Below are 26,782 nucleotides of genomic sequence, written 5' to 3' on the forward strand. Positions count from 1 at the left end.
CGACCTATCATGAAAACCATTCATACTCGTGAAATATTATTGACAGATGATCTGTAGATATCGGTACGAAATACGATACCTTCGAGCGCTTCATAAGAGTCGCGATATTCTTTTCGTGAGATTGACTTGGCCTCGCCATACAATCATCCACGGCTCAGAGATAGACCAGCTAAACTCTCTCATCAGAATCAACATGAAAGATCCTCCCCCGTCTAATTCGATCATCATCAACATCCACAACAGCCGTAGTAGTAGTTGTCTGAACTGTCTGAACCTGCTCAATATGAGACGAATTCCTCCGTCCTCGCAAAATAGGACGAGGAGGAGGATCCCGTCGTCGTGTTGGAACATTATCACGCCTCGGACCAGGTGGATCAGGACCCAAAATCACTTCGCAAAGGTCTATCGCTGCTACGATCACCTCACCGGCCTTAATTATGATCTCCCCGGATAAAACAATGATGTCTTTCAGAAGAACCGCGATCTCATAGAGGTTTATGCAGATTTCGCGTGTGGTCATTAAGAGCCCTTTCACGGGGCCGGGGTTTGTGTCTGTGCTTGGTGGGCGGGGACGTGTGTCTCTGATGAGGAAGGGGGCCATGCCGACGAATGGAGGGAGCATCATCTCGTTGTAATGCATGGAAATAATGACGGGAGGCATTGTTACGAGGGGGGAGAATGGTGCGTGGTGAGAGATCGAAGTCGCGAAGTAGATTGGCATTGCAGGCGCGAGAGGTGCGGGGCACTCCAAGCCTTGCTGCGATTTCTGTGGAGCTTATTAGATAGACGTTTGAAGGTGGTAGATTTGTATATGTGGGGTACCTCGCGAGAGAACAAATGTATATTGAGATCTTGCCAGTAAGTCTGGGGTTGGAGAGCTTGGAGAGCTTGGAGACGCAGATGCAGCTTAAGTGGGGCGAGGTGGAGGTTGAGGGTAGAAGAGGAGGTCCTGGAGAGGGGAAACAAACCTCACAAACATGTCATTGACAGGGATTCACTAACATCCCTGATTTAATGAATTTTGTAGATTGAATGATTTTCAGTTACAAGATGATTCTAGTCTAATATTGACCATGGTAAGGCGCCTGCTCTAGAGTTCAATCGAGCCCCGCAGCGTCCACTTGCCGCTCCACATCGGGACCATGTACCTTCACATTTGATATAGGGGCAACCTATGTAATCCCATTGTTTCTTGTGTCATGACACACCTCTAAGTTCAATTTGGTATATATATGAAAATCATCTACCACCGTATCTCTGTCATGGGAAAATGAGATTCCAGCCATGCACATAGAACCCCATTCACTTCGTCTGGCTTTTCTAACATAACCCAGTGTATTCCCTCTACTGGTTGGATAGTTAATTGCGGTACGAATGAACTCATTCCCTCCGCAAAAGGTGAGGATGGAGGGCCTGGTCTTGAAGAGTCTGAATAAAAAGAACAGGGACACTAATATTCGGATGTTCGAGGCCATGAATTTCGTCCCGATAGTTGATTTCGCGAGTTCGGTAGTAAATCACTAGAAAATGGTACGAGAATCACTCAGGAAGTAGAAAATAATCCTATAGTAGATAGCTTACAAGGCGCCGCAAGGCCTCGACGCGCGAAAATATCTGTGTAGTAGCTCAATTCCTAGAAAATATTCAAATGTTAGCTTCGTTTTCACTCATCGCCCTAGTTTTCAGGGAAGTGCCCAGTTTTGTATATCATACCTCGTCGCTGAGTAGCTGTGATGGTTTCAACCCAGAAACTCGATCAATGCTTAGACCAGTAAACGCATCCCAAGCTACATCTCCGTCCTCGTCTTGCCCTGTATAAATTGCAACGAGGAACGAACGAATTTCACTCTCTGCCTGGAATACTCTTTCAATCCGCCCACTTTGAGACTGGTCTTAATATCGAAAACTCTGTATAAGATTCTTTGTAAAATCACCCAGTGGGATAAAACTTCCTTTAGTCGGAAAATACGGAACACATAGAGTTATTACATGAGAAACGATAGACGGGTACCACAAAGCGAGATGATATGCAGGGTTGGCTCCCCTGAACATAAAAGTGCGAATTAGCATAAGATATGCTCGAGTCCTCGATAGCCAACTTACACGACATGACCGCAGGCAACAAAACTCTTGACATCCAACCTTCCGGCCAGATCTTTCACGTCTGTTGCTAGATTCTTATAACTATATGACTCTATATCACCCGGTGAGTCCTCCAAGACAACCTGGAGTTAGTAGTCAAATAAATTAAGTAAAAATTTCAAGGAAGAATAAACTGTACCTCCGTATCCAAGGCAATCCAATGCAATGACATGAAATTTCAAGTCAAGGAGAGCCGGGATCTGCCATCGCCATCCGACAGCTAAACCTGGGGACTCATGGAACTTCCTCACATGAATTAGCTTCGAAATGATCGTAGTTGTCAAAATTGACCTACCAGGAATATACTCCCTCAATTTTCATTGCCCTCCAGGTTCCCTTCCAGGAAGCCTTGGATTGAATGATACCTAGCATTTACAAGATTCTTCAAGTGTAATTATTTTAGCAAGAATGGGACGCAGCACTGACTGTATGCCTTGTTGTTGTTCTCGAGACAGCGCCTTCGTACACGGGCGTCATCCTCGACGTGAATCTTTTTATATGGATAGCACATTAATGGCAGATAGGGAGGAATTAGGAAATGAATATGAATCGAAAGTATCTCAGTTCTCATATCGCGAAATGTCTTGGAAAACTCATCAAATTTGGTTCGCAGGGCGGGCTTGTCCTTATGCATGAGCATAACACCTATGGCTCAATAGTTAACTTTCGACAGCTCGTAAAACATTGATCGGTCATCTATGGAGCCAGAAGACTCCCCGAAAAACGCACCGTAATCTGGATAGTCCAAGCCTTCATCGACGAAAGTGGTCAGGACTGTTTCGAGGTTCCCGTAGTTCCACGCATTGACATAATAGAGATTCTAAAAAGCTCTCGCGCTAGGTTTATTGATCATTTGGTTATATCGAAGAATCTATAGATCGCCCGGCATTATGCGTATTACGGGAGTCGCGCTAGACCCGAAATATCACAATTTGCGAAACTACGCAGTCAGTCAGCAAGAGAAAAATTAAAAAAGGGTTTTTTTTTTTTGATTTGCAGATATTGAGTTGATCGCCTTAATTTCCATCAGCGGTTCATTGTTTCCATCATTTTCCACGACTTGATATAGATCGGCAACTCCGAAATTCATAGTATGGTTTTATGTCAACCCATCATGATCTCAGGCTGTCAACGGGGGCAGAGATTAAGAGAATATAAAGCTCCTAATTCTCAAATCTTTCCTCGTGGAGTCAAATCCCGAATATCGGCTTACCCGTCTCGTTCTTGGTTATCTGACCTCTGGTCTGTCAGATGATTTAGATAGAGAGACAAAAGAGGCTCCACCTAGAGGGATTCATAGTCCCTGATCGCACCCGTAGACGAATCACAGCCTTCGTTGCACCTCGGCAACCGTATCCGTGAGTTCGAGTCCCCACCACAAGCCTCCATGTATCCTCCGAAGCGAGAACTTTTCATTTAGCACCCGGCAAGATTAGCAACCGATCGCATGGATGTGATTCGCTGATTAATAGTTGGTCAAAGCCGCGCCCGATCGTGGCGACCACGCTTAATATTTCGTGGCCTGCCTCGTGGAAGGAAAGTAGCCTAAACCCCTCTGGGAAGTTGAAATCGCTTATTCTACCCTGAATTGAAGAAGTAAGCCTCATTTCGGATGGGCTAGATAAACTCCTGAACCTTTTAAATATGAGAGGCATCTGATTTGACATGATGTAGCCCGGGCCATCATTTTCCACATCCAACTGTTTCGTCTCTCGTTGACCTCTGCCGGATTTTCGCTTCCTCTCATTCCATCCATTCGCCTTCCCCAATCCTAGTGACTACTCAGGCGGTTAGACACCCATTTGTTTATGCCTTGAATGCTAGCGATCAAATAATGGCTCACCTGCTGTTTCTGATGGTTTGGTCTCTAGGGACTTCTGCACAGAGCTTGTTTCAATTTGAATCTGATGACTATATTTCATATCGCACTGTGAGTCCGGCGTTGAATTTTTTGGAGAGCTTTGAACTGACAAAACGTCTAGCTTCCGAATCATCTAATAACTAGGTGGAATATTACAAACTATGATCAATCATCTCTATCGTCCGGCTACTGGTTCACAGCCCCCTACTGGCAACACGGAGGAGACAAAGATACGAATCAGTGGATTCCGTATCAGGTTGGGCCTCATATCTTCGATCAGGACGGGGTTCGTATACATCGCCCTCAATATTGATGCACAGCATGCTTACCAACTCTAAGGAACTCGTATGGTCCGGCTCGGTTGAGTTCAGTAACTTGAACGTATACGACTTTCGCAGAATCGATCTCCCTGATGGAACAGGTCAACTTCAGCCACACTTAGCGTGGATGAAATGGCATAAGCCGTATGCGATGGAGACAGATGGTGGAGCGGCAGTCTACAATAACAACTACCAACCTCGGAAAATGCTCCGCGTCCCAGCGAACGAGATTGACACTCACGATTTCAACGTGAGATACCCGCCTAATGTTTTACAAATCCAGAGCCGAGGAGAATACATCAGATTAGATGAACTTGGTCGCCCTGAAGCAGAGCAAGTGATCACAAACAACGGGTTTACGGAGACGAATCTCATTACCGGCGAAAAGACATTCGAGTGGAGGAGTAACAACAAAGTGAAGCTCAATGAAAGCTACATTACATTAGCAGAGGACGCTCATCCTCGCGACGACTATATGCATGCGAACGCTATCGACAAAAATAAAAATGGCGACTATTTACTTTCCGCCCGACATACCAGCACAATCTACCTGATTTCAGGCAAAGATGGTCATATAATTTGGCGACTGGGTGGAAAAAAGAATGATTTTGAAAAAGATTTCGATTTCTACGGTCAACACGATAGCCGTTTCATGTCCGTGAATTCAACCCATATGGAGATTTCCTTATTCAACAATGGTGCTATCGATGCTGATGCTCGAGAACTCACCTCATCTGCCATGTATGTCATGCTTGACCTAGTTGCAATGAAGGCGACTTTATTACAGCGCTATATACGTCCTGACAAGGGCATCACCGACCGCCGAGGAAATATGCAAACCCTTGAAAATGGAAACGTCCTTATCTGCTGGGCTTGGGATGGTTATATGAGCGAGTATTCCCGCAGTGGAAAGTTGCTTATGGAGGCTAAATTTGCCTCTGATCGACACGATACATACCGAGCTTATAAGTTTCCATGGGTCGGCCGTCCTTTATATCCTCCTGCTTTGATCTCTGAGGCACAGGGCGTAAACGGATCCGAACTGTCAACTATGTTCCATGTCAGCTGGAATGGCGCAACAGATATCAAGCATTGGAGATTCTACGCTCGGAATAGCCCAACAGGAGAGAAATATGAGATCGGGACGATCTCCAAGAAGGGATTTGAGACCTCGTTCATCGCCCGTGGATACATGGACTGGGTTTCTGTTGAGGCACTAGATACTGATATGGAGCCTCTCGGTGTAACTCCCGATTTGAGAACTAAACTTCCGGAGTACTGGGACGCATTGGCACTACTTCCACAACCTGATAACCCTAAACTTCTGACTACAGAGAACAGCGCCCAATCAGTACGATATGAGAAGGGAATACTCATGTCTCTGTTTCTTGCTGGATTCTTGTTCAGCTCCCTTACTTTTATGCTCTCTCGCTACTGGAGATATCTCATTCGTCTATCCACTATATCCTTTTCAAAGGTTTTTGCCGGTGGCTATGTACGGGTTTGGTCGGAGGAGCCGGAGGAGCTGGAAAGGATTGACGAGACGAGATTCTTCAAGCCAAATGTGTAGTCAGCTGCTTTGAAACCTCATGATTGTATATTAGTACTACTTACCATTAATACTCACTGAAGAAAATTCGTAATAGCAGGTTTCTCCCTCATTATATCACATAGTATAATTAATCTATAACAATATTGAATTTCTAGCTCCAGAATATCTACCCGGACTGCCCTGAAAAGGCCTGAATAGAGCGGCAAACTGCCCTCGATGTAATTTTTACTTTAGTGCTTATACGGATGAGTCCTGGCCATCAGAAGGTTCAAGTGCAGCGACTCTATTTTGGTCATCCCAGTCGCTTCTCCCATTTCCTATAAATACCAGGGTTTTAAGGTGCTGTGATATTGAACATCAACTATGCAATCACCGGCTCTAACAAAGTATCACCGAGGTTGACGAGTACGTAGCCTAGTTCAGGCTTGATACATTCCCAATTATCAGAAATGAAATCAATTTTGTTCAGCTCCGACATTTATAAATTTCAAGATTGGGGCTGAGTTCAAGTTTTCTTTAACCTTGAAACCTGTTTACATCTGATATAGTCTACACATTGCTCGCTGTCTGCTACGCCGAGTTTATAAGTGTGACTGGATTAAATTTGAAGCATTATTGCTAAAACCTTGGTCTACTTTATTTTAATCTACAGAAGGGCTCGCACTGGCGAACAATCACAATGGCGATGGTATAATCAAGGGCAAATTTTTTTTCAAAATCTAGGTAAGGAAAAAGGCATTCTCAACGCCTGGGCAGACATCAAAGATGCTCGAACCCGCGGTTTAGTTAAAAAGCCTTACTATGTTGGCACAAAAGTCATTTCATAGTTTCCACGTTGCTTCTTTTTTTTAAAACATTCTTTATCGAAATGTTAAGATAAAAAATAGGTCCACGCTCAGTTATCTTGTAGTTCCAGAAAAACTCCAAGTACGGCAATTTATGCATTGCCCCGCTTATAAGCATTAATCAAAGGTAACCCCCTCTTAATCCGATCTAAATTGACATGCAAAATATCAAAAGACCGCGGAAGATAATCCTTTCCAGCTCCACTAATGTGCGGACTAATCTGCACGTTCGGCACATCCCAAAGCGGATGATCAGACGGCAAAGGTTCCGGATCCGTAACATCAAGCGCGGCACCACTCAACACACCTGAGTTCAAGGCTTCAATCAATGCATCCTGTTTCAAGACCTTGCCCCTGGCGATATTAGTCACGTAGGGCCTTTGAAATGGATTCTTGCTATTTTTCGATAGAATGGCAAACTCTTCGGCGCCGAGAAGATGCGTTGTTGACGGTGTCAACGGAACAGAGACAACAAGGTGATCTAGACCCAACGAAAGAAATTCGTGAACTGCTTCTTTGCCTGTACCGTGGTGCCATGATACGGGGATAAGGCCCTCTGGGTCTCCAGTGCCCGGGACGATGTATGTATCATCGTGTCGAGATTCGGGTGTTGGGCGGGGCGAAGCCGTATAGGCGTGGACAGTCATGCCCATAGCCTGGGAGACGCGTGCAACTAGATATGATCAGTATGTGTTTGTTATGAACTGGTAAAATGAAGAATATATACATACTTTGTCTTCCGATGCTTCCGTAGCCAAGAATGCCGACTTTTTTGCCGACCTGGTCGAAGCTTTTCTGCATCCATGGGAAATCTCGCTCCCACTTGTGAGCCTTCTGGGCTTCGTGGATGATAGCATAGTTCCGGGAGGCAACAAGCCAGTTCAGAATGACCCATTCTGAAATTGGGGGGCCATGAATCCCGGAACTGGTGGTGAGTGGGATTTTGGTCTCTTTAAGGACTGGGTTGTTGACGAGATGATCCAGACCCGCAGACAGGGTATGTATCAATTTGAGACTTGATTGGCAATCAGAGACTTTAATTTTGAAATCTGAATATTTGATGCGACTTACTTGTGTGAATCCTCTATTTCAGGGACATCAACAAATGTCACCAGGATTGTTGCTCTGCGGAATAACTCTACATATTCATCAACGATTGATATGTCTCTCTGTCTTGAGCTCCGAACTTACCAGATGGAACCTTCCCCTTGGAAGAATTATGAATTGTTACTTCTGCATCTGCAAATTTCCCACGAACCCATAGCTCGACTGGCTCAGGCATTTCCTGCTGGATAGCAATAAGCACATGCTCCTGTGGTGGTGGTGCCTCGCCCATGTCGAATTGTCGTATCAATAGCTTATAACTGGCTATGAGGCTTGAGTATTAGTCGGCTTTGAACCAAAAGGTACGATGTGTCAATCTTGAATTGTTGATTTTGAAATGCTGATCTGGCTCGGCGGTTATTAAAGGTAGAGCGGGGTGAGAAGGCCCCCACCTAATATTCACCATTTGTTAGAAAGATGACATCAAAGGCAAATGGGGCTAGTTACTCATGAAACAGTTTTATTTTCTGCTTATCGGGGCCACAAATAGGGGATATTAATTTGTGGGCGCATTCAGATTCAAGATTGCAGTAAATGCTTGTTGGTTAAGCTATGCAGGATGTCGTAGTCTAACAGCCTCGGCCAAATCTGCTGAACGGTTTTTTCTCTTTCTTTCTTTTCCAAAGTTATATTTAGAATTGAAGTAACCGTGACAAACGCATCACCTGGACACTTGGGTCTCAAATGACCAAAATGTAGGCAACCCTCGCTTACTACATCGTCTCTTTCTCCCATGAAGATGTGGTTAAAGTTCTCTACAGATGTACGGCCGAGGACCTCAAGTTGTCACTCAGACAAAGCAATGGCCAAATACCACTGGTAATGACGATCATGTCTCAAGGTTAATAGATCCCAAACGCTATTCATTGATTTCACTCCATATAAAATAACAAAAATTCCTCAATCAACACCCATTCTAATGCACCGCCGGTCGAATCATATGTGTTTGTTCATACTCAGGGAGCGGTGATGGTATGTCTAGTGACTGAAATCCATTCTTCAAATATAGCGGTTTTCCATCAGGAGAGCTACAGAGATAAACCTCAACACTCTCCTCATCCGCTCTCGCCAAACCCCATTTTAACAATTTAGAACCAAGTCCACGCCCTTGAAACGAAGAATGCACACACAAAAGGTCCAAAACTGCCCGTGACGTCAGCGAAAGTTGAAAAAAAAAATCTCAACTCAACAGCAGAGAAGAGAAGAGGAGAGAAGATAAGGGAAGAAGTAAATCACATACAATAATGAGGCTTTTCGCCCATTATCCGACGGTGTTGTTCAGCCATTGATCCAAAAAACCTCTCACAGAGCGCCTTATCACCGCCCACGGGCCACGCGTGAACCTCCTCATTGCGCCGATCTCGATCTGCAACCGCGTGGTAGGGGCGTACCCATTTTGCGAACGCGACTACCGCGCCAGATTCATCTGACAATTTGAGAAAGACTTCATGTTCTGACGCCTTGTTGTTTCCATTGGCGAGGTGTACTGCCACCCAGTCGCGGACCTCTGGTGTTGGCGGCAATATTGCTCTGCAAAAGGGGTCCGAGAATGCCGAGAAGAATACCTCTGCGAGATCTTTCGCGTCGCACGATGTAGCTTCGTGGATTTCAAAAGCCATAATCTCTATTTTATATTGTTTGGTTCTTTCAGGAGAGGGGTTTGTGATTCTCAGTTCTGTCGTGGGGTTGGACTCCCCTTCAAGTTGTGGTTTGGAGGTTGGGTGGGGTGATCTTGGAATTATCGTGGTGATGTGTGGTGCCGGATTTGGGTTTGCGTGGGTCGCGGTCAAAGTTTGTGTTGAACGTGCTCGAATTTTAGGGGTGATTGATGATGTCGAATTTTTAGAGGAAAAATGAGATCTCGGTTGGTGAAATTCGAGGCGCTGGTGTGTGTCTAAGACATATTTCCTTTTCTGGCCTTGGTCAATACCTACAAGTGTCCGCGACTTAAGCTAGAGTCCAAGTCCAGAGGGGCTGACCCGGATTGCGGGGAGATGAAGACATGAATATGCTGAATCTGAGTCTTTGGTGACATTCAAGTTCAGCTGGGGGATATGGTTCGAGGAGCTTTTTAAGAAGAAAGTTTAACAAAACTCATATAAATTATACACATTATACATTCAAGTTGATGGGCCATAGCCAAAGGTATCCCTGCACCGGCATAGATCGACGCCCCAACATTACTGTCCAAGGGTATATATTGTCCTCCGATATTTTTCGCAAACGCCATCTTTCGCATCATTGAAACGATAGGAAATAAAAATTCTCAGAATATGAAATTTAGTGCCAAACGGGAGAGAAGGTATTCAAGATACGCCACAACTTTCCGGCTATTGAAAGACCCTTCAAAGAGCCATGGCATGAAAAAAAGCACATCAATCGAGAAATCGACCTATGTCTTCTCAAAAGACTTTTCCAATGCCGGTTCAGGAACCGTAATCGGGCTAACGGGTTCATCTTCCTCCGGGTGCTGGGAATGTAACACCGTAGAACGCTTAGCAGGTGTCACAGACGGCCGCTGACCACTAAGCTCATTGTGAGTCGGAAGAAGCGAGCGTCTAATTCTTGGATCATCAGGCTGTTGAGTCTTGGTGTCACCGGTACTTCGAGCTGTTTCCATTTCAGACTTCAAGCTCTGGTACATGCTTTCCACGATAAAGACCTCTTCTTGCACGTCAAGGTCACAACCGACTAGGCAAAACTCTCGCTCTCGCTGTTCAATATATTCTCGTATATGTTTCCATTTGTTTTGGTAGCTCTTCAGTCGATCGGGAAGACCGGATCCGCGCAGGTATGTCAAAATACCAGCCATTATGGTGTTGATCGCGCCGAATGCTGTCACGGCGGAGTGTGGACCACTAGCTGCGCCAAGAGCTGTCAAGGCTGCGGCGACCACAATTTGTATACTGAGACAAGTGTTGATCATAGTATTGAAAATCTTGTATCCGCGCGCGGCTTTGGTCTCGTTGCGCACGACACGGGTATAAATACCAACATTTGGCGCGCTGCGAAGAAGATGACCACCCTGTGTGAGGGCGGGAACGCTGTCGATACCAGTCAAGGCGCGGAATATGAGGAGTTTGTCGTTGGGTGGAATGAGGGTTTCTGGATTACTTGACCCGGAGTTCCATGGTTGGCTTTCCACATCAGCGCCATTGGGGCCCCAAGTCCCATTTTTCCGTGCCGCTGAGGCTGTAGCGTGGGCTGCCATGGGTGGGTAGGAGGTTTCGTGACGATCTAGAGCTGCCTCGATGACTCGGCGTAAAAGGTTCTTGTCTTTACCTGGCTGGGCCATAGCGAAGTATATATGATAGCCTGGAGGACGCGAAGGCAATATGGATCGTAGCGCGTCAAAACATCCAGAAGAACGCGGGAGGGGAAACAGTCTCCATTTGTAGCTTCACAGACAAGAGCCAAGCCCACTAATCAGGACGTCACATTTTTCATCTTACGAGAAACTAATAGAGAAGCATATGACACTGCCCTCTCGTGCCTGTGCAGACTACAGTCGCGGCTAGACCGGAGACTAAGCATGCAACAAAGCAGGGAAAGAAGAATGATAGACGTGTTTCATACTGGAAACGGGAAAGACGAGGGACACAAGCTGCAGGGTATGATAGAATGATGGATACAGGGAGCTGGATCTCGATTATGACAGGCCGGGAGCCAGAGCAGACGGCAGCGAGGCACGACCCGCGCACGCGGACTGAACTTTGTAGGTGGGCCAGCTGGGTTGTGTTCACCCTGAAAATGTATTTGTAGACTTTGGTGGCACGGTGGTGGCGTCGAAATAGGTGCAGATCTACACGGCGCAATCGCGCGAAGAGTAAAGAACGGTGGGGTTGGTTTTCAACACATGGAGGAATCATAGTCTAGGATCAAGATCGCGGGCCTCGAATAAGATTTCGATCGATCCCACGGCATCCCTGCTGTTATTCGCATTGCCATTAGGAATAACATATTGATTGTGTTGTCTATGTCTTTTGCTGCGAATAGCCTCACAATTTTGAAAAATGATAGCGCGAATATGCATCCCCGAGCTGTCATGTCCTGCAGAGTAGCCCACAGGGTCCAGTCGGGGGATTATTGAGATTGGCACTCTGCAGAAGCCCCGAGATTGAGCGGGTGGACCGTGCAAGTGGAGCTACTGTACACGGGATGGCAGGTCCACACACACCAAGGAGATTATGCAACAAGAGCCGATTATCCACTCATTTTGGTTGTGCGTTCCCCAGGAAGGATCAATGCGTAGGTGGAATCAAAGTGCATTTGTAGTTCGTGTCTGCAGCGATCCAGATTACCAACTCCATTGTAGTGTGATTTATCAGGCCGAGACTGAAAGAAATTTCCCTCGATGAAGGTCTCATTCTTGAGTCGTAGATACTTTTGTTTATGTGGAAGAGCCAATTCGAGTGGGGCTTCTCCCCCTGAAAGCACGTTCCCCATTTCTCGTTCACCACAAAAGGGGTGGAATATTTGCCGGCTTTCCATGAGCTTTGTTGGCTTGTTGCAAGGTTGATTCTTCGCGTTGATGATTGGACTGTGGGCACGCTAACAGCCTGAGATCGCTTAGTGCTTAGAATCCTGAAAAGAAGATCGGCATACATGTGGCGAGCTGAATCTGGCGAGCAATTAATTTGATCGTTTTTTTTTAAGACTTGGAATCAAAGACCCCTTTTCGCGAGATGTGCCTTGCATTTCAAACGTTTATTCCTACAAATAATATCTGTAGATCACACATGCAAAATCTGATGAACATATCAACTGGTACTCAAGAAGCTTAAAGAGTGATATACGATGCTTTCAAGGCTCTAAGCTTGCAGAATCAGAATGATCTGACTGGTTAGGAAGTTTTAGCCCCTCTACCTGCATGTACATACACCCAGACCCCCCAGTGTACAATAGTTTGGTGCTTATTTACTTGCCTTATTTAATTGAAACGTTTGTCTATAAAACCTTGGAAATCCGCCATCCGCGAGATACGTGGTTTCGACGTATACAATGCTTGAGACATCGACCCCAAAATATCCATGGCAATAAGAGCAGCCACTTATCGCCGAGTCAGGTTGAGGCTCTATTTTCAATATATTCTCATGCATTGATTGACGAGAAGGGCATAGGCTCCGCTTCAAGTTCAAAGAAGCAACCCTTTCATTGATCTGTTCATGCTTCTCCCCGACGTCAACCCCCACAGTGATTACAAATGAATGAGGGGTCAACATTGTGCAAATTGATCGATGTCAAGAATTCGACACACAACAATTCAACTCGAGGGTATTAGAATTGAACAGGTTAACTTCCTGTTTGAAGGATCACTAGTTGCATTCAAGTTTTTTGGGCAAACTATATACCAACCAGTCTTGAAAAGTCTCACAATCTTGAGTCCTGACGTCACGGCTCATCACCCACTTACCTCACAGCCGACCAGATTATAATCCGACACAACACACAATGACCAAGATATTCATGTAAGTGTTATTTTTTTAGTGCATAGACAGAGCCTCGAAAGAAGAGAGAAAAGCCTTCTAATCTTGTCAAAGCACCGGAGTGACCGGCTACATCGCCGGCGACGCCTTAGCCACGTTATATGCGCAGCATCCAGACTTCTCTTACTCCGCGTTAGTCCGCAGCACAGAAAAGGCAGACCAAGTCAAAGCAGCATATCCGAACATCCGCATTGTACTAGGCGATCTCGATGATTCCGCCCTGCTAGAAAAAGAGAGTGCCGCAGCAGACATCGTCCTACGTGAGTATAAGCGATACCAACAAGTCCCAAATCAGACTAACCCGCATTCAAATTCCAGACGCTGCAGATGCCTCAGACCATGTGGGCGCTGCGAAGGCAATCATCAAGGGCATAGTGGCGGGGCACACAAAAGAGAACCCCGGATATTGGCTACATACCGGCGGCACGGGTATTCTGACATTCGCAGACAGCGACAGCGGGGTATACGGAAACAAGAGCGACAAAGTCTACGATGATTGGGAAGGGGTAGATGAGCTGCTCACACTTCCTGATCATGCATTCCATCGTAATGTGGACCAACTTGTGCTAGAGGCTGGAGCGAAATATGCGGATGTGCTTAAAACCGCGCTGGTTTGCCCACCGACTATCTACGGTAATCCCTGACACAATCCATGAGATGTTTGAAACAGCGACTTATTTATTCATTGTTTTGCTTTTTTTTTTAGGTCGAGGCCGTGGACCCTGTTCGCAACGCGGTCGGCAGGTTTATGAGCTGGCGAAGATGACGCTGCAGGTGAAAAAGGCTCCTATTATTGGTTCGGGCCAGTCAATCTGGAACCATGTTCATGTTTATGATCTCAGTGATGTCTATGCGTTGCTTGTGGATTCGGCGATTGCAGGCCGGACTGATGATGGGCTCTGGGGTGCACGGGCTTACTATCTTACTGAGAATGGAGAGCATATCTGGGGGGAGCTGTCTAGATCGACGGCTGAGGCAGCCACAACACTGGGGTACCTCCCCGAAGCTAAAGCTGAGCCAATTGACTTGGAGGCAGCGAAGAAATATGCTGGCTTTGAGGCTGTGAGCTGGGGATTGAATTCTCGTGGTCGGGCTCAGCGTGCGCGCGAGCTTCTAGGTTGGAAGCCTTCCTGTCCAAGTCTTGTAGGCGAATTGCCGGAAATTCTTCAGAGCGAGTGGCATCGACTACAAAAATAAGTCCTGGGATGTCTTCTGTCTCAAATTGAAGGCGGGCAAGCCCCCTCCGATGGTGGTTTCCATTTTTTCGATCAGTTTGACGTAACGGGATACTGACGATTAGTCTCGATACCTGCATTGGCCACCGGCCTTGCGGGGGTAGTTTCTTTCATTTAAAAAAGTGCGGTGTGGCCTTCTATATAAATATTTTCGCTGATTCTCAAGTCCCCCGACTATTGCATATGAGAACCCTGTTAGTTTCGAGAAGACCCCAGTAGCGTTGGTTAAGCTTTTCAATACAAATAGGAATCCGAAGAGATTGCAATGACCCGTCGACACGATATCGTCGCAGGGAATAACCTCTTTTACATTCGTATTATGGCCCAGAGCGACTGCGCCCCCACTACAGAGTAAGCAAATCCACCAAACAGCTATGACACAATCGCCCATCCATCACTGGGAGCTCTAGGGCGGAAATCGGGAAGATTCACAGCAAGGATCCCGATCATAATCCAATGGTCAAAAATCCTCAAACAGAAACGCTAGGCTAAAATCAAATCGGCCTAATTGAATCCCAAATAGCCCCCGCGGATTGAGCCGCGGACCCCGCGGGGCGTGAGACGCAAGGGAGATTGTACCGATGGCCGATCGGCGGTTAATTAGGCCGAGTCTTGGCATCCACTAATCATAATGACTTGTTTGACTTGTTCTCACCACGATCTCTTGTCGGAGAAGGAGGTAATCTGATTAGGGCGTGTTCGGCTTATCCTGGTAGATGGTATAATGGAAAGGATTCTCTCCGACTTTCTCGCTCTTGTAGTCATAAAGAATATCAGGCTCCACTCAATGGGAATAGGTTTTCAGCTTAACTCCGTCCATTGTATCTATATAGCCCTGGAGTCTGCATTGACGCTTTTGTTTTGATATCCGTTTGCACCTACGAACAATAAGATCTACTAAACAACCTACTAAACATTGAGAGTGCGCTGAAATTGCGTCAACCGATCCTCTTCTGAGTGACAGACCTCTTCTCTCACCTTTGGTCTCTTTTCCTTCCTTCCTCTCTTCCCTCTTCTCTTCCTAAGCCCTCCAGCTCTTTCCTTTCTCTTACCAACTCCTCTCTTGCCTTACACACTATGGCAACCAACACTTTGGCTTTGGCGTCAGAGAAGCCCGTATCTGGCAACAACAACATACCAGCCTCCACTATGTCATCTGACGACAGTCCACCAAAAAAGACTACGGACGAAAGGTTCTCCATCGGCCTACGAGGTCAGCTGGTGTTTTTCACTCTGTCCATCCTCACCTTGATGGCTGCATTAGATGGCACATCTCTTTCTGTCGCCCTTCCGGTAAGTTTCCCACCTCCCCTATATGGTAATGGATCGATACTCATATGTGCGCACAGAAAATCTCGAAAGACTTGAATGGAACGGCCATTGAGGCATTTTGGAGCGGAACTTCATTCTTGCTATGTTCAACTGGTAATGAAGAGACACTTAAGTCTGCCTGTGTTCCAAATACATTGCTAATAACAGCTATAGTATTCCAACCCAGTTTCGCGTCACTGTCTAACATCTTCGGCCGTCGACCAATGATTCTTATCAGTATTTTGTTCTTCTGTATAGGTGCTATCATCGCCGCCATCGCTAAGGATTTCACCTACATGCTGGTAGGGAGATCTATCCAAGGTGTCGGCGGCGGCGGTGTCCTGGCATTGACCGAAATTGTGATCACGGATTTGGTTCCGTTACGCTACAGAGGCAAATACTTTGGTATAATGAGTGCCATGTGGAGTCTTGGGTCGGTTACAGGGCCTATTCTAGGAGGAGGGTTCGCGCAAAGCGTCACTTGGGTAACGAATAACAATCTGTGTCGAAGCGATATGCACAGTCTTGGCTAACTTATACACTTTTCTTTTATCTTAGCGCTGGATCTTTTACATTAATTTCCCCTTCATCGGTATTGGGACCGTGTTCGTTGTGGCCTTCCTGAATCTGAAGGTTCTCCCGGGCTCTCTACTCGAGAAAATCCGGCAAATCGACTACATTGGAACGATTCTTTTTGTCGGGAGTCTTTCTTCATTTTTGATTCCCATGACTTGGGGTGGAATATCTTACGCTTGGGACTCATGGCATACTCTCGTTCCTCTCGTCATTGGCGCGGTGGGATTATTATTCTTCGCATTCTACGAGTACCGCTTCGCCACGGACCCAATTATCCCACCTGCTATTTTCCTGAACCGCACAGCAACTGTCTCTTTTATTGGAAGTACACTTCAAGGCCTTATCCTCTGGTGTACATTGTACTACCTACCTTTGTACTATGAGGCGGTGAAAGGGTTCAGTCCCATTCTCACTGGTGTGGCGATTTTCCCTGAAACTTTCACCGTCGCGCCTAGCGCAATGGTCGTCGGTATCCTGATTACAATCACCGGTCATTATCGCTGGGCTATCTGGCTTGGATGGACTGTTTCCACAATTGGACTTGGTATCATGTGCCTTATTAAAGTGCAAACCAGTACCTACGGATGGATTCTTTTGAATGTCGTTCCTGGTCTGGGTCTAGGCATTCTGTTCCCATCTCTTGGATACGCAGTACAGGCCTCCGCAGATCCAGACAACCTTTCCATTGCTGTCGCTATGTTTAGCTTTTTCCGTGCGTTGGGACAGGCCATCGGCGTTGCAATTGGTGGTGTCGTCTTCCAGAACCGCATGTACTCGAACCTCTTGAAGTATCCTGCACTTGCACCGTTAGCCAGTGCTTACAGCCAGGATTCAGCAGGCTTGGTTCAAATCATCAAGCAGATGGCCGACGGTGTGGATAAGTCAAATCTTAAGGAGGCATATACTGACAGCCTACGGATTGTATGGGCTGTTTGCTGTGCGATTTCAGGTGTCGCCTTGTTGTTCAGTCTGTTGACTGAAGCTTATGATTTGAATCAAGACCAATCGACCGCGCAGGGTCTTCGGGATGGAAATGGTCAGAAAGACGATAGTGAAAGCGAAAGGGATGTCGAGGCTACTGCTGAGAAAGAAATTGAGGCTAATGCGTAGGAAAAACCCCAGAACACACCTTTGGCTTGGTAAATTGATAGCCATTGTACATGGAAAGGGTCGGTTATGACTGATGACGATCGAATCTAACATTTAATACCTAATTTGAACGGAAGAAAAATCTTACTCCACTCAAAGACACTCTGGTCCATATCTAGACTCTCCGCTCCTCTCCGACTCAGAAACATCCGTATATCCAACACCACGAATCAACGTCTTAATTCCATTCCCCATTCTCATATTCTCCCACGCCTCAACAGCATCCTCAAATTCAAAGACCTGAGTAATAAGCGGCTTTAACTCAATCTTCCCCGTAAAAGCCAACTCAAGCGCCATCTTGAAATCCCCCGCCCCATACCTAAAACAACCCCTAACATTAATCTCATTCTCTACAACAGTAGAAATCGGAAAATTCACATCCCTCTGCCCAAGCCCAGTCTGCACAAAAGACCCCCCAACCCTAAGCGCATGAATAGCCATCTGAATACAAGACTCCGCCCCCGTAGTCTCAACCGCAACATCAAACCCCGGTACATCAGACTCAGTAACTTGGAATTGCGAACTACGATGCTTCCCACGCAAGCACATCGCATTCTCTTCAGACGAAAGCGTATGATTCAGAATAGCCGGCGTAAACGACAATCTCCCGTTCGGAATATACGAATTTGCATAATCCAAATTCTCCCGACTAACATCAACAGATATGATAGTCGAAGCGCCAAATTCCCTCGCAACAGCAGCAGAAAGTAATCCAACCGTTCCAGCACCGAAAACAACAACCTTATCGCCGGGCTGAACGCCTACCTGGCGAATAGAATGAATAGCAACAGCTAAAGGCTCGATTAGAGCTGCTTCGGCGAGACCGAAGGATTCAGAAACGCTATTCGGGATCTTATAACAGTTGTCTGCGGGTATTTTGAAGTATTTTGTTAAAGTCCCGTGGAAGGGTGGTGAAGCTGCGAATTGCATATCGGGACAGAGATTGTATTTTCCAGATTTGCATCTGCTGCATAGTCGACATGGGACGCCTGGTTCGATAGCAACCGGATCTCCTGGTTGGAGGTTTAATACGCCTGGTCCAACAGCATGAACAATGCCAGAGGCTTCATGGCCCATTACTAGTGGGTATTCTTCTGAAACGAACTTTTTGACACCACCATATAGCCAGAAATGAAGCTAGAAAATAATTTAGCTAGTTCTTTTTCGACAATAATTTTATATCGTCATCTTTTTTGGCGCTTTATTTTGCTTTTTTTGAAATCTTGGGGTCTTGGGAGAGGGGATATGTCGTGCATGAGATCAATGTTGGGATGACAGATGACAGGTGGGGCGTACTTACGTCGCTTTCACTGACACCCACGTACGCGATACGGACTATCACATCCTTAGGGTCTTCGATAATAGGGAGTGGACAATCTTCGAAGCGAGCGTCCTCGGGGCCATATAGCAGGCATGATAGATTTTGCATCTTGCAAGAATTGAGAGTGTTATAATGGTATGTCGTTGAGGCGGATGCTTTTATAGTCAGATCATCCACGGGGGATTGAAGGCTGATCAGAGGAAATCATATGATCGGAGAAAATAGGACATGTGATATAATTAAAATAAAGTGCAGCATTAACCGTCAAATAAGCATTTTCTCCCCGGTTCTGCAGAATTAAGAGATGTAGGTCGGAGGACAGAAATCCGAGGGGCTGCATGGGTTGATGTCGGGGAGGTGGAGAAGTATTACATACTACCCCCCGGTCTGTAGTGGGGTTTGGTCGATTATATCAAACAAATAGAGATGCATGTTTGCGTGTTCTTTTCTTCACATTTAAAATTAAGTTTTTTTGTAAATTAATTTTAATTAATAAGGGTTACTTGCATTGGTCGCTCGCAAGTGGCTAACTGATTAGCCTCAGGCTTGCGAGTGGTTGTAATCTCATTGAGTGCATATGTTCAAAAACTTGACTTTTAAAATAGAATTTGATTGGATAATCTTGCATGGACTGTATGGTATGTATTGAACTTCAAAACTTTCTACATTGGGGACTACCAGATAACCATAGTTTGAGGAATGGTCAGAACAAGGATAACAAGGATAGAGAAGAAAATAGACAAAGAAAAGATAAACCCCGCCAACCCATGCTCAACACACAGTAGAATGACCTGTCCATCATACCGAAACCTGAATGAATGCATATGCGACGGGTTCTTTTCAACAAGAGGAGGAAAAAATGTAATCAATCGGACAGAAGATAATAAAAACAAAAGGGGGGATCCCAACGCTAAGCGCAATAAAAAGGGACAGTGCGACCCGATTAGACTAATGTTGCTTCAAAAGATCTACCAGTCGTCATCATCATCGTGCTTCCCCTGCATAGCACTTTGGCGAGCACGCAGAGCCTCTGCCAGGCCGCCCGCCAAGCTAGCATTGGATGTGCTGTTCGGTGTACCGCGACCGCTGGCCCCAGATGAATCGCCGGAAGCCATGCTTGCGGTGCTGTCACGAGGGGCTGGTGGGGGAGCGGGTTTCCGACCAGCCATGTTAGGTCGCTTGGCTGGGGGTGCCGGTGGAGCAGGCTTTGTCTTCGCGGCTGCGACGGCGGCTGCGCCACCTCCGTTGGGGATAGGGCTAGGAGTTGCTCGTGCGGCAGGGGGAGGTGGAGGAGGTGCAGGTTTAGGAGTTGCAGCCACTTGCTCCTCAAGGTAAGCTTCGGGGGTCCAGCCCTGGGAAGAGGTAGTGGTGTTCATACACAGCCACCATCCTATAGAATTGTCAGTTTCTGTAACTCAAGAAAAGAAGAACAAGTTTCAAATACATACCATTGCCTTCCTTCGACACAATCTGCACGATCTCGCCAGTCTTGATAGACAGCTCATTTGCCCGGTCACTGTTGAAGTCGTATAAGACCTTGGCGGTAGGTGTAGACTTCTTCGCGGCCGGGGGTCCAGGTGGTGGAGGTGGAGGCGGAGCTCTTACAGAGCTCGTAGAAGAAGTGTGTGAGTGTGAAACTTGGGTAGCAGCAACAGGCTGAGGAACAATCCGTGACTGCACAGCCGGCTGAGGGACTGGAGCGGGCTTAGGTATCGCTTGAGGTAGGGGCTGTGCAGCAGGTGTAGGTCGGCTGCGAGCAGCTGAGGAAAGCTTCGATGGGCCACCACCTGGGCCACCCGGGCGCAATAGCTTGCCCTTGGTTACTGGTCTAGCAGCAATTTGTTTTGGTCGAGGAGTTGGCTTTGAGACGGAAGAGGCAGGTTCACCCCCAGTGGTGTGAATGGTACTACTCTTGTAGCTGTCAACATTGCTAGAGCCGGGATCCTTAACGGTCTTAACAAAAGCCAATTTTCCGGGTTTCTTGTTGTACTCAATGCTCTCTCCAACCTTGAGGTTCAATGACCCACGCAAAGCGGTACGCAGGTGAGTAAAGAATTCGGTCTTGAAAACGCAGTTCAACAATGGGTCTGGTTCTTGAGCTCCGATCACCAAGGAAAACCAGTCGTCCTTCAGGTTGGAAGTGCTAACAGCTTTGATAGCCCCAATTGGAACGGTGCGCTCGGAGGAAATAACGAGTTGGTTGTTCACAATACCTTGGGCGACAATATACACATGACGGTTGGATAACACGAGGATCCGAGGTGTCGGCTTGCTTGATCGACCGAACTTGGATATAAGGACCTCGCCACGGCAGGAGAACAGAACCTCTTCGGAGCTGTTGATGTTGGCACCATTGCGGATCATCTCGCCTGGACCACCATTATTGCCCACCCCGAGGTAGTCACCAAGGAAGCGACGTGAACCTAAAAGACTCATTCTTCGGCGCTCTTTGCGGCCTTGAAGGATCTGATGTCCCTGGTCACGCACCTTGATGAACTCCAAGCCTCCTGTCATGCGACGCCAGAATCGTTGAATGCGAATAGCACACTCAATACGATAACGAAGATAGTTCCTCCAAGCGCGTTGGATACGGATAGCCATGTTGTGCCAGTAGCGGTCGCGCATGGCCTCTAGAGCGAAAAGGGTCTCGGGAGTCTTAACAAAAACCTTAGAAATACCCATTTGATATTCCTCTGCGGGGATACTGGTATCCCTCAAGATTTGCTTGGCACCTGATTCCGCATCCCCCGTCCATGTGTAATCGCCAGCATACGAGGTTTTGGGAGACAGGAGGTAGAACCGCTCAACAAACTTGTCAAAAGTTTGACGGTAAGCAAAACCAGCGCGGCGAATACGCACGTTCTCTTGCAGACCAAGGTATTTAATCTGGTGCAACACATTTCCAACGTTGTATTCCTTAGGAGCCTTGTTGTCGTTAGGCTTAATGGTTCGAATATAGGAGGGCTGTGCCTTCATCAATGTGGCAACTAGGTCATTGGCAGATGCCTTGATCTTGTCGCCTGCGGTGGGTGGGCGACGCTTATCATCCTGGTTCACCTGGTTGGGGAAAATAGTGTGGACAAACTGATTGCTACTGGATCCAGCCAGATTCAGGAGGTCCTTCAGCAACTGATCCTTGTTCTTATCGGTCATACCCTCGATGGCGTAGCTCACATCACCAGCGTAGTGCTTAATTATGAACTGGCCTTGGCGTCCTTCGAAGTTGGGGTTCTGAGCGAGGAAGTTGAGACGACCAACAAATGTGTTGTCGGCCGCTCCAGAATCGGCGTGCGCTGTGGCACAGGCATCGTTCAAGGCAGCAAAAACACCAGGAGGACGCTTATCCTCAATCAATGAGCACACCACCTTGTTGTCAAAGTACTTGATGGGGGTCCACTGGATCTGCTCGCGGGCATACTCATCCTGCTCGGCCTTCAAGGTCAGCTGAATGAAGATCTGCTGCAGCTTTTCGTTCACGTAGTTAATGCAGAGCTGCTCGAAAGAATTCTTCTCGAAAATTTCAAATCCATAAATATCCAGAATACCAATGGAGTTAGAGATAGCCTCGCGAGCAGTCAAGGATTGGTTTACACGTTCCACAATCCAATCAAAAAGGTTGAAGTAAATCGCCTTAGCCAATGCGTCCCGAACAGCCACCGCCTGTGTAGTATTCAGCGGAACTTCATAGACGGAGCCTCTACGGCCTCCACGGGCGGTCTCCATCAGGCGAATTGTCAAAGCCTTGTTGACTTGCGCCCCATCAACTTCCATCAGATACGCAACAAAGTCTACCACTGATTGATCTGAAATAGATGCATTCCCAGAGTCATCCTCAACGAATTGAACATTACCAATCCAGAGAATAGCAGCCAACATGCGGAAAACATTGTCCTGCTCTGCCTCACTCATACCAATTCTCTGCATCGCGTCCAATGTATCCTTGAATTCAGCCACGTCGTCGATTCCCGGGACATCGAAACATTTCGATCGGCTCGTGTAGAGGTAAGACTGCGGCTGCTGCACACCGAAGTTGTCTCGGTACTTTTGTGGTGCGCCCTTGGTGAACTGATAGAATATATGGAAATTTCGCTCGTTGGCAATCTGGCCGACGACTCGTGTTTTCTCCAGCAGGTAGTTTGTAATGTTGGCTCCGACCGGTTCGCCGTTCACGTTAAACTCGAGTTCGAGGTATTTACCGAATCGAGACGAGTTGTTGTTGCGCAATGTTTTCGCATTACCAAACGACTCCAGCAGAGGGTTGGTAGCTAACACCATGTCCTTGGTCTGCTGAATCGATGAATTACTCCCTCCAGACACACTAGCAATATACTGCATGATCCGCTTGGCGGCTTCGGTCTTTCCGGCGCCAGACTCTCCTGAAATAATAACACACTGGTTGTCTTTATAAGATTTCATGTTGTAATATGCGGATTCCGCGACTCCGAAGACGTGAGGGGGGACTTCGAGACGGTTCTTGCCGCGGTATGAATCGAGTACGTTGTCGGTGTAAATACCCACTGGAAGGGGTCGGGGTTGTCAGTATGCTGTTTTCTCGAGTTTGCTTGATCGAATCGTCTCAATCAATCACTTACGATCTTGGAACGGATTGACTGAGACCAACACATGGCCGATGTACGTCTGTTCAACAACAGCTATTAGCCTCGTGCTCTGCGCGCGGCAAGCAGTTGCCACCTATGATCGCAATTCTCTTACATAAATTTCGCCATGTTCGAATCGTAGTTTCAAGTTATCGTTGATCGCCTCGTTGGAGATCTTACTGAGAAGTGTCAAGTCTGACACGCCGATCTCCTTCTTCTTGGTGGGCTCAAAGGTGGCCTTCTTAACTTGCGGCTTTCCAGAGGAACGACCGTCGCCGATGTCAGCCGCTCCTTTATTGCGACCGAAGCGACTCTTCTTTTCGCCGCCTTGTGGGCGTCGTGAGTGACCCTAAGAAAGCGCAACCGCGGGGTCAGTACCGGGGACCGACTGCGGTGTGTCAACCGGGAGGGGAGTTGGGAGAGAGGGGGGAAAGGTGCCTCTCGAATTGAGCTTACCATAATTTGTCAAGCTGGGAAATGTTGCGCCCAGGTGACAATTGGAGAGTCAGGAAAGAAAAAGAGCAAAAACGAAAGTATGCTTCACAAGGAAAACCGTTGAGTGTTCTCATGGACCTCAAGGGAGAAGGGCGGACTTACGTACAACAGACAAACCCAATCAAACAAGCTGCGCCACACATGATTAAAAGGGTCTGGTTCAACTGCTGCCTCAGGGGGCCAAATATTTACAGTGGAGAATTTTTATTGGTTAATGAGTGATGATTAATTTTATAGTCATTTTAGTATTGTGTGATTGGTTATGCATATTCTTTTTTATTTTCTTTTCAAGTACGCGGAATACACTTCTATGGATACATCTTCCATGTGTACACTTTGTATACAGATGGGCCTTCCCCATGAGGTCAACTGGTGTGGCTCGTGCGGGTCATAAATAGAAGCACCGACGTCATTAGGCATACCCAATGCGCCCGTTCGGGTTCGTAAGCGCCCAAGGCTTGTCAAGGCTCAAGATTTGCTTGCTCTTATGCAAGGTAGCAGAGTTTTCTCTTGCCTCTCAACCCGCCTCCTTCATCATAGTTGGCGCCTGGCTTGCTGCTAGATCGTCTTCGGTTTGGTCCGATAACGGACTCGCACTATGTCTTAGAAGCCATAGAGGGGTTTCAAATGGAAAAGCTAAGACTCTATCTTCATCGACTTAATAAATCTTATTTTCATGATAGGCATTCTGTGTGTACTTCATGTAACCTAGAAATGATTCTTGACAGAATAAAGTCATGATATCTCACTTACACGCAGGGTATAGCCATCATTTAATGTCTATCAGCAAGGTGATGATTGGAATAATATATGTATACAGTTCTATAAAAATGAGTAGAGGTAGAAAGAGAGGAGGGTATATGAATCCAACACAGCGAAATCTCAAGCCGCACTCCGACAACAAATGATTCAAAGGTCATATCGACAGGTATCCAGGCTGAAACAACAATGTCAAACGTTCTATATGCAAAGGAGGTGTAAAAGCATAGATCTATGGCGAAGCCTTGGACTCAGGCATCTGCTTTTGCCCAGTTGCAGCGGGCTGCTCGGTAGCTGGAATGGAGGCAGGCCTGGGCTCTTGCGATGTGGATGTCGGCTGAGCAGTCGATTCAGAGGTCTTGGGTGTCCCCTGGCTAAGGGAGAAGTACGATGTGACCGTCGACCACCAAGTCTCCGGAGCCTCTGGTTCCTTCACCTCCGACTCCTCTCCCCACACAGCCTTCGGAAGAATCCGATGCGTCGCTTTAGGCTTTTCTCCATTCTTAGCTTGGAGAGCCAGCAGTTCCTTCTCTAAGGCAACCAAGGCCTCCCGCACCGTCTTCTCTGATTGCTCCAACTCAATCAAGCGATCCTCAACACCTTCCCGACGAGTGCTCTCCTTCCGACGTGATCGCCAGGACTCAAACACAATCAAGCCACCAGCGACCATGAAAAGAAAGGTCTCACTAATGAAATTTGCGCCGGATTCAATAGCCTTAGACTCGGTCAACGGACGAATTCGGTATTTATGGGGTTTGGCAGCTTCTTCCGCCGCCTCTTTGGCTTTGGCCTGTGCATGTTCTTCTGCTTTTGACTCGGTCTCGGTCTTGGCTGTCGGGGATGAGGGGATGTGCTTTTTTGCTTCAGCTTCAGCGGCGGCCTGACGTTGGGAGGCGGTATTGTCGCGGATAGAGCCTAATCGCAGGCGCATATCGAATCGATGGAGAGCCTGTGCCATTGATACGCAAACGTGGCGGAAGCGATCATGTTCGCGAGCTTGTGCTTTGATTTGATTCTGGGCAGATGTCAGCCTGTTGTAGACACCAATTCGGGTTTTTTTGGGTCATTCAGAGGGAACATACGGCGATGGGTTTGGATAGCGTTCGTATTGCCAAGGAGGATAGTTTGAGGGTGAGCGACATATTGTACAAGTATGATTAAGATGAAGCTGCCTGGCTTCGACAGCTTGACTCACGGCGTGACGATGTTCAGGTACTTAGCCCCACTGCCCTGGTGTGGCTTAAACGGGTTAGTGTATGATTAGTCACATGTGGCACCAACATTTCATTGAAGGCCAATGATAACTCGGGACAAGGCATTTTGTGGATATATATATATAGATCAGGATGTAGGAAAGCAGAAATTAGCAACAGGAAATTAAGAAGGGAACTCCTATTTTTAAGTGTAAAGTAATGTCAAAAAGAGATTGATGTGCCCATGCGTGTCTCCAGTACTGATTTTGGAGTATGTACATACTTTAAGCGCATCCAAGAACAGAATGCGTGCAGCTAATAGGTACCTATGGGCCCTCAAACAATCTGTTTACGCAGGGGCCTGAGCATGGATTTCAAGTTCTCAATAGTGTAGATATCTCCATAACCCAACATTTTTAATTTGTAGCAATTACGAGTCATGGTTTGAAATGGTTCACAGACCCACTGCGGGAACTGATATATACTAGTAACGGTCTCAGGCTGCCAGCCAGGAAGAAAATATGAACTCAACACCTGGCCATTGATGAAAATGCAGTCCATTAAATGGGATGGAAAGTGGTCTTCAAACTTTAATAAATGTAAATACTAAAACAATCACAAATATGACCAAAAGTATGTTACTACCATCCACATAATCTATCTGAAGAGCCCTGACAACCAGCGGGGATGGCTCTGTTGAGATGGTGACACGTGACGATTACCTCATCAACCGTACTGTTTATCGGTTTCCTAATCGGGAAAACTATTATGGCCCAACTTCTTCACTTTGGCTTCAAGCTTTTTCCTTCAAACGCGCGGTTGGGTTCTGCTCTGC

At 46.8% G+C, this 26,782-nt stretch overlaps 11 protein-coding genes across 11 annotated transcripts; 3 read left to right on the forward strand and 8 right to left on the reverse strand.

The window, feature by feature from the left end:
- Positions 1–169: 169 nt before the first annotated feature.
- On the reverse strand, positions 170–661 carry N7478_000167 (uncharacterized protein; the record flags this gene model as incomplete). The annotated part of the gene is made up of 1 exon (XM_056916383.1): positions 170–661. One exon carries the CDS (start codon positions 659–661, stop codon positions 170–172), a length of 492 nt encoding a protein of 163 aa, XP_056784263.1.
- A 719-nt stretch (positions 662–1,380) lies between these two features.
- On the reverse strand, positions 1,381–2,110 carry N7478_000168 (Epoxide hydrolase; the record flags this gene model as incomplete). The annotated part of the gene is made up of 4 exons (XM_056916384.1): positions 1,381–1,520; positions 1,582–1,633; positions 1,714–1,892; positions 2,104–2,110. The coding sequence occupies 4 exons, from the start codon at positions 2,108–2,110 to the stop codon at positions 1,381–1,383; spliced, it is 378 nt and encodes a 125-aa protein (XP_056784264.1).
- Positions 2,111–3,976: 1,866 nt separating this feature from the next.
- N7478_000169 (uncharacterized protein) lies at positions 3,977–5,893 on the forward strand (the record flags this gene model as incomplete). Its single annotated transcript, XM_056916385.1, has 3 exons — positions 3,977–4,072; positions 4,125–4,289; positions 4,343–5,893. 3 exons carry the CDS (start codon positions 3,977–3,979, stop codon positions 5,891–5,893), a joined length of 1,812 nt encoding a protein of 603 aa, XP_056784265.1.
- Positions 5,894–6,812: 919 nt separating this feature from the next.
- N7478_000170 (D-isomer specific 2-hydroxyacid dehydrogenase family protein) lies at positions 6,813–8,056 on the reverse strand (the record flags this gene model as incomplete). The annotated part of the gene is made up of 4 exons (XM_056916386.1): positions 6,813–7,393; positions 7,452–7,735; positions 7,792–7,858; positions 7,912–8,056. The coding sequence occupies 4 exons, from the start codon at positions 8,054–8,056 to the stop codon at positions 6,813–6,815; spliced, it is 1,077 nt and encodes a 358-aa protein (XP_056784266.1).
- Positions 8,057–8,740: 684 nt separating this feature from the next.
- N7478_000171 (uncharacterized protein) lies at positions 8,741–9,443 on the reverse strand (the record flags this gene model as incomplete). The annotated part of the gene is made up of 2 exons (XM_056916387.1): positions 8,741–8,967; positions 9,065–9,443. The coding sequence occupies 2 exons, from the start codon at positions 9,441–9,443 to the stop codon at positions 8,741–8,743; spliced, it is 606 nt and encodes a 201-aa protein (XP_056784267.1).
- A 773-nt stretch (positions 9,444–10,216) lies between these two features.
- On the reverse strand, positions 10,217–11,119 carry N7478_000172 (uncharacterized protein; the record flags this gene model as incomplete). The annotated part of the gene is made up of 1 exon (XM_056916388.1): positions 10,217–11,119. One exon carries the CDS (start codon positions 11,117–11,119, stop codon positions 10,217–10,219), a length of 903 nt encoding a protein of 300 aa, XP_056784268.1.
- Positions 11,120–13,275: 2,156 nt separating this feature from the next.
- On the forward strand, positions 13,276–14,507 carry N7478_000173 (uncharacterized protein; the record flags this gene model as incomplete). The annotated part of the gene is made up of 4 exons (XM_056916389.1): positions 13,276–13,292; positions 13,365–13,570; positions 13,629–13,943; positions 14,017–14,507. The coding sequence occupies 4 exons, from the start codon at positions 13,276–13,278 to the stop codon at positions 14,505–14,507; spliced, it is 1,029 nt and encodes a 342-aa protein (XP_056784269.1).
- A 1,115-nt stretch (positions 14,508–15,622) lies between these two features.
- On the forward strand, positions 15,623–17,542 carry N7478_000174 (uncharacterized protein; the record flags this gene model as incomplete). The annotated part of the gene is made up of 4 exons (XM_056916390.1): positions 15,623–15,838; positions 15,895–15,970; positions 16,031–16,341; positions 16,415–17,542. 4 exons carry the CDS (start codon positions 15,623–15,625, stop codon positions 17,540–17,542), a joined length of 1,731 nt encoding a protein of 576 aa, XP_056784270.1.
- A 132-nt stretch (positions 17,543–17,674) lies between these two features.
- On the reverse strand, positions 17,675–19,010 carry N7478_000175 (NAD(P)-dependent alcohol dehydrogenase; the record flags this gene model as incomplete). Its single annotated transcript, XM_056916391.1, has 2 exons — positions 17,675–18,718; positions 18,882–19,010. 2 exons carry the CDS (start codon positions 19,008–19,010, stop codon positions 17,675–17,677), a joined length of 1,173 nt encoding a protein of 390 aa, XP_056784271.1.
- Positions 19,011–19,870: 860 nt separating this feature from the next.
- On the reverse strand, positions 19,871–23,959 carry N7478_000176 (class I myosin myoA; the record flags this gene model as incomplete). The annotated part of the gene is made up of 5 exons (XM_056916392.1): positions 19,871–20,292; positions 20,351–23,419; positions 23,495–23,540; positions 23,616–23,849; positions 23,957–23,959. The coding sequence occupies 5 exons, from the start codon at positions 23,957–23,959 to the stop codon at positions 19,871–19,873; spliced, it is 3,774 nt and encodes a 1,257-aa protein (XP_056784272.1).
- A 1,027-nt stretch (positions 23,960–24,986) lies between these two features.
- Positions 24,987–25,896, reverse strand: N7478_000177 (OPA3 family protein; the record flags this gene model as incomplete). Its single annotated transcript, XM_056916393.1, has 2 exons — positions 24,987–25,769; positions 25,837–25,896. The coding sequence occupies 2 exons, from the start codon at positions 25,894–25,896 to the stop codon at positions 24,987–24,989; spliced, it is 843 nt and encodes a 280-aa protein (XP_056784273.1).
- Between the last annotated feature and the right edge of the window lie 886 nt (positions 25,897–26,782).

The sequence above is a fragment of the Penicillium angulare genome (assembly GCF_028827245.1).
Source record: "Penicillium angulare strain IBT 27051 chromosome Unknown utg000001l_segment0_segment0, whole genome shotgun sequence".
Classification (NCBI taxonomy): domain Eukaryota; kingdom Fungi; phylum Ascomycota; class Eurotiomycetes; order Eurotiales; family Aspergillaceae; genus Penicillium; species Penicillium angulare.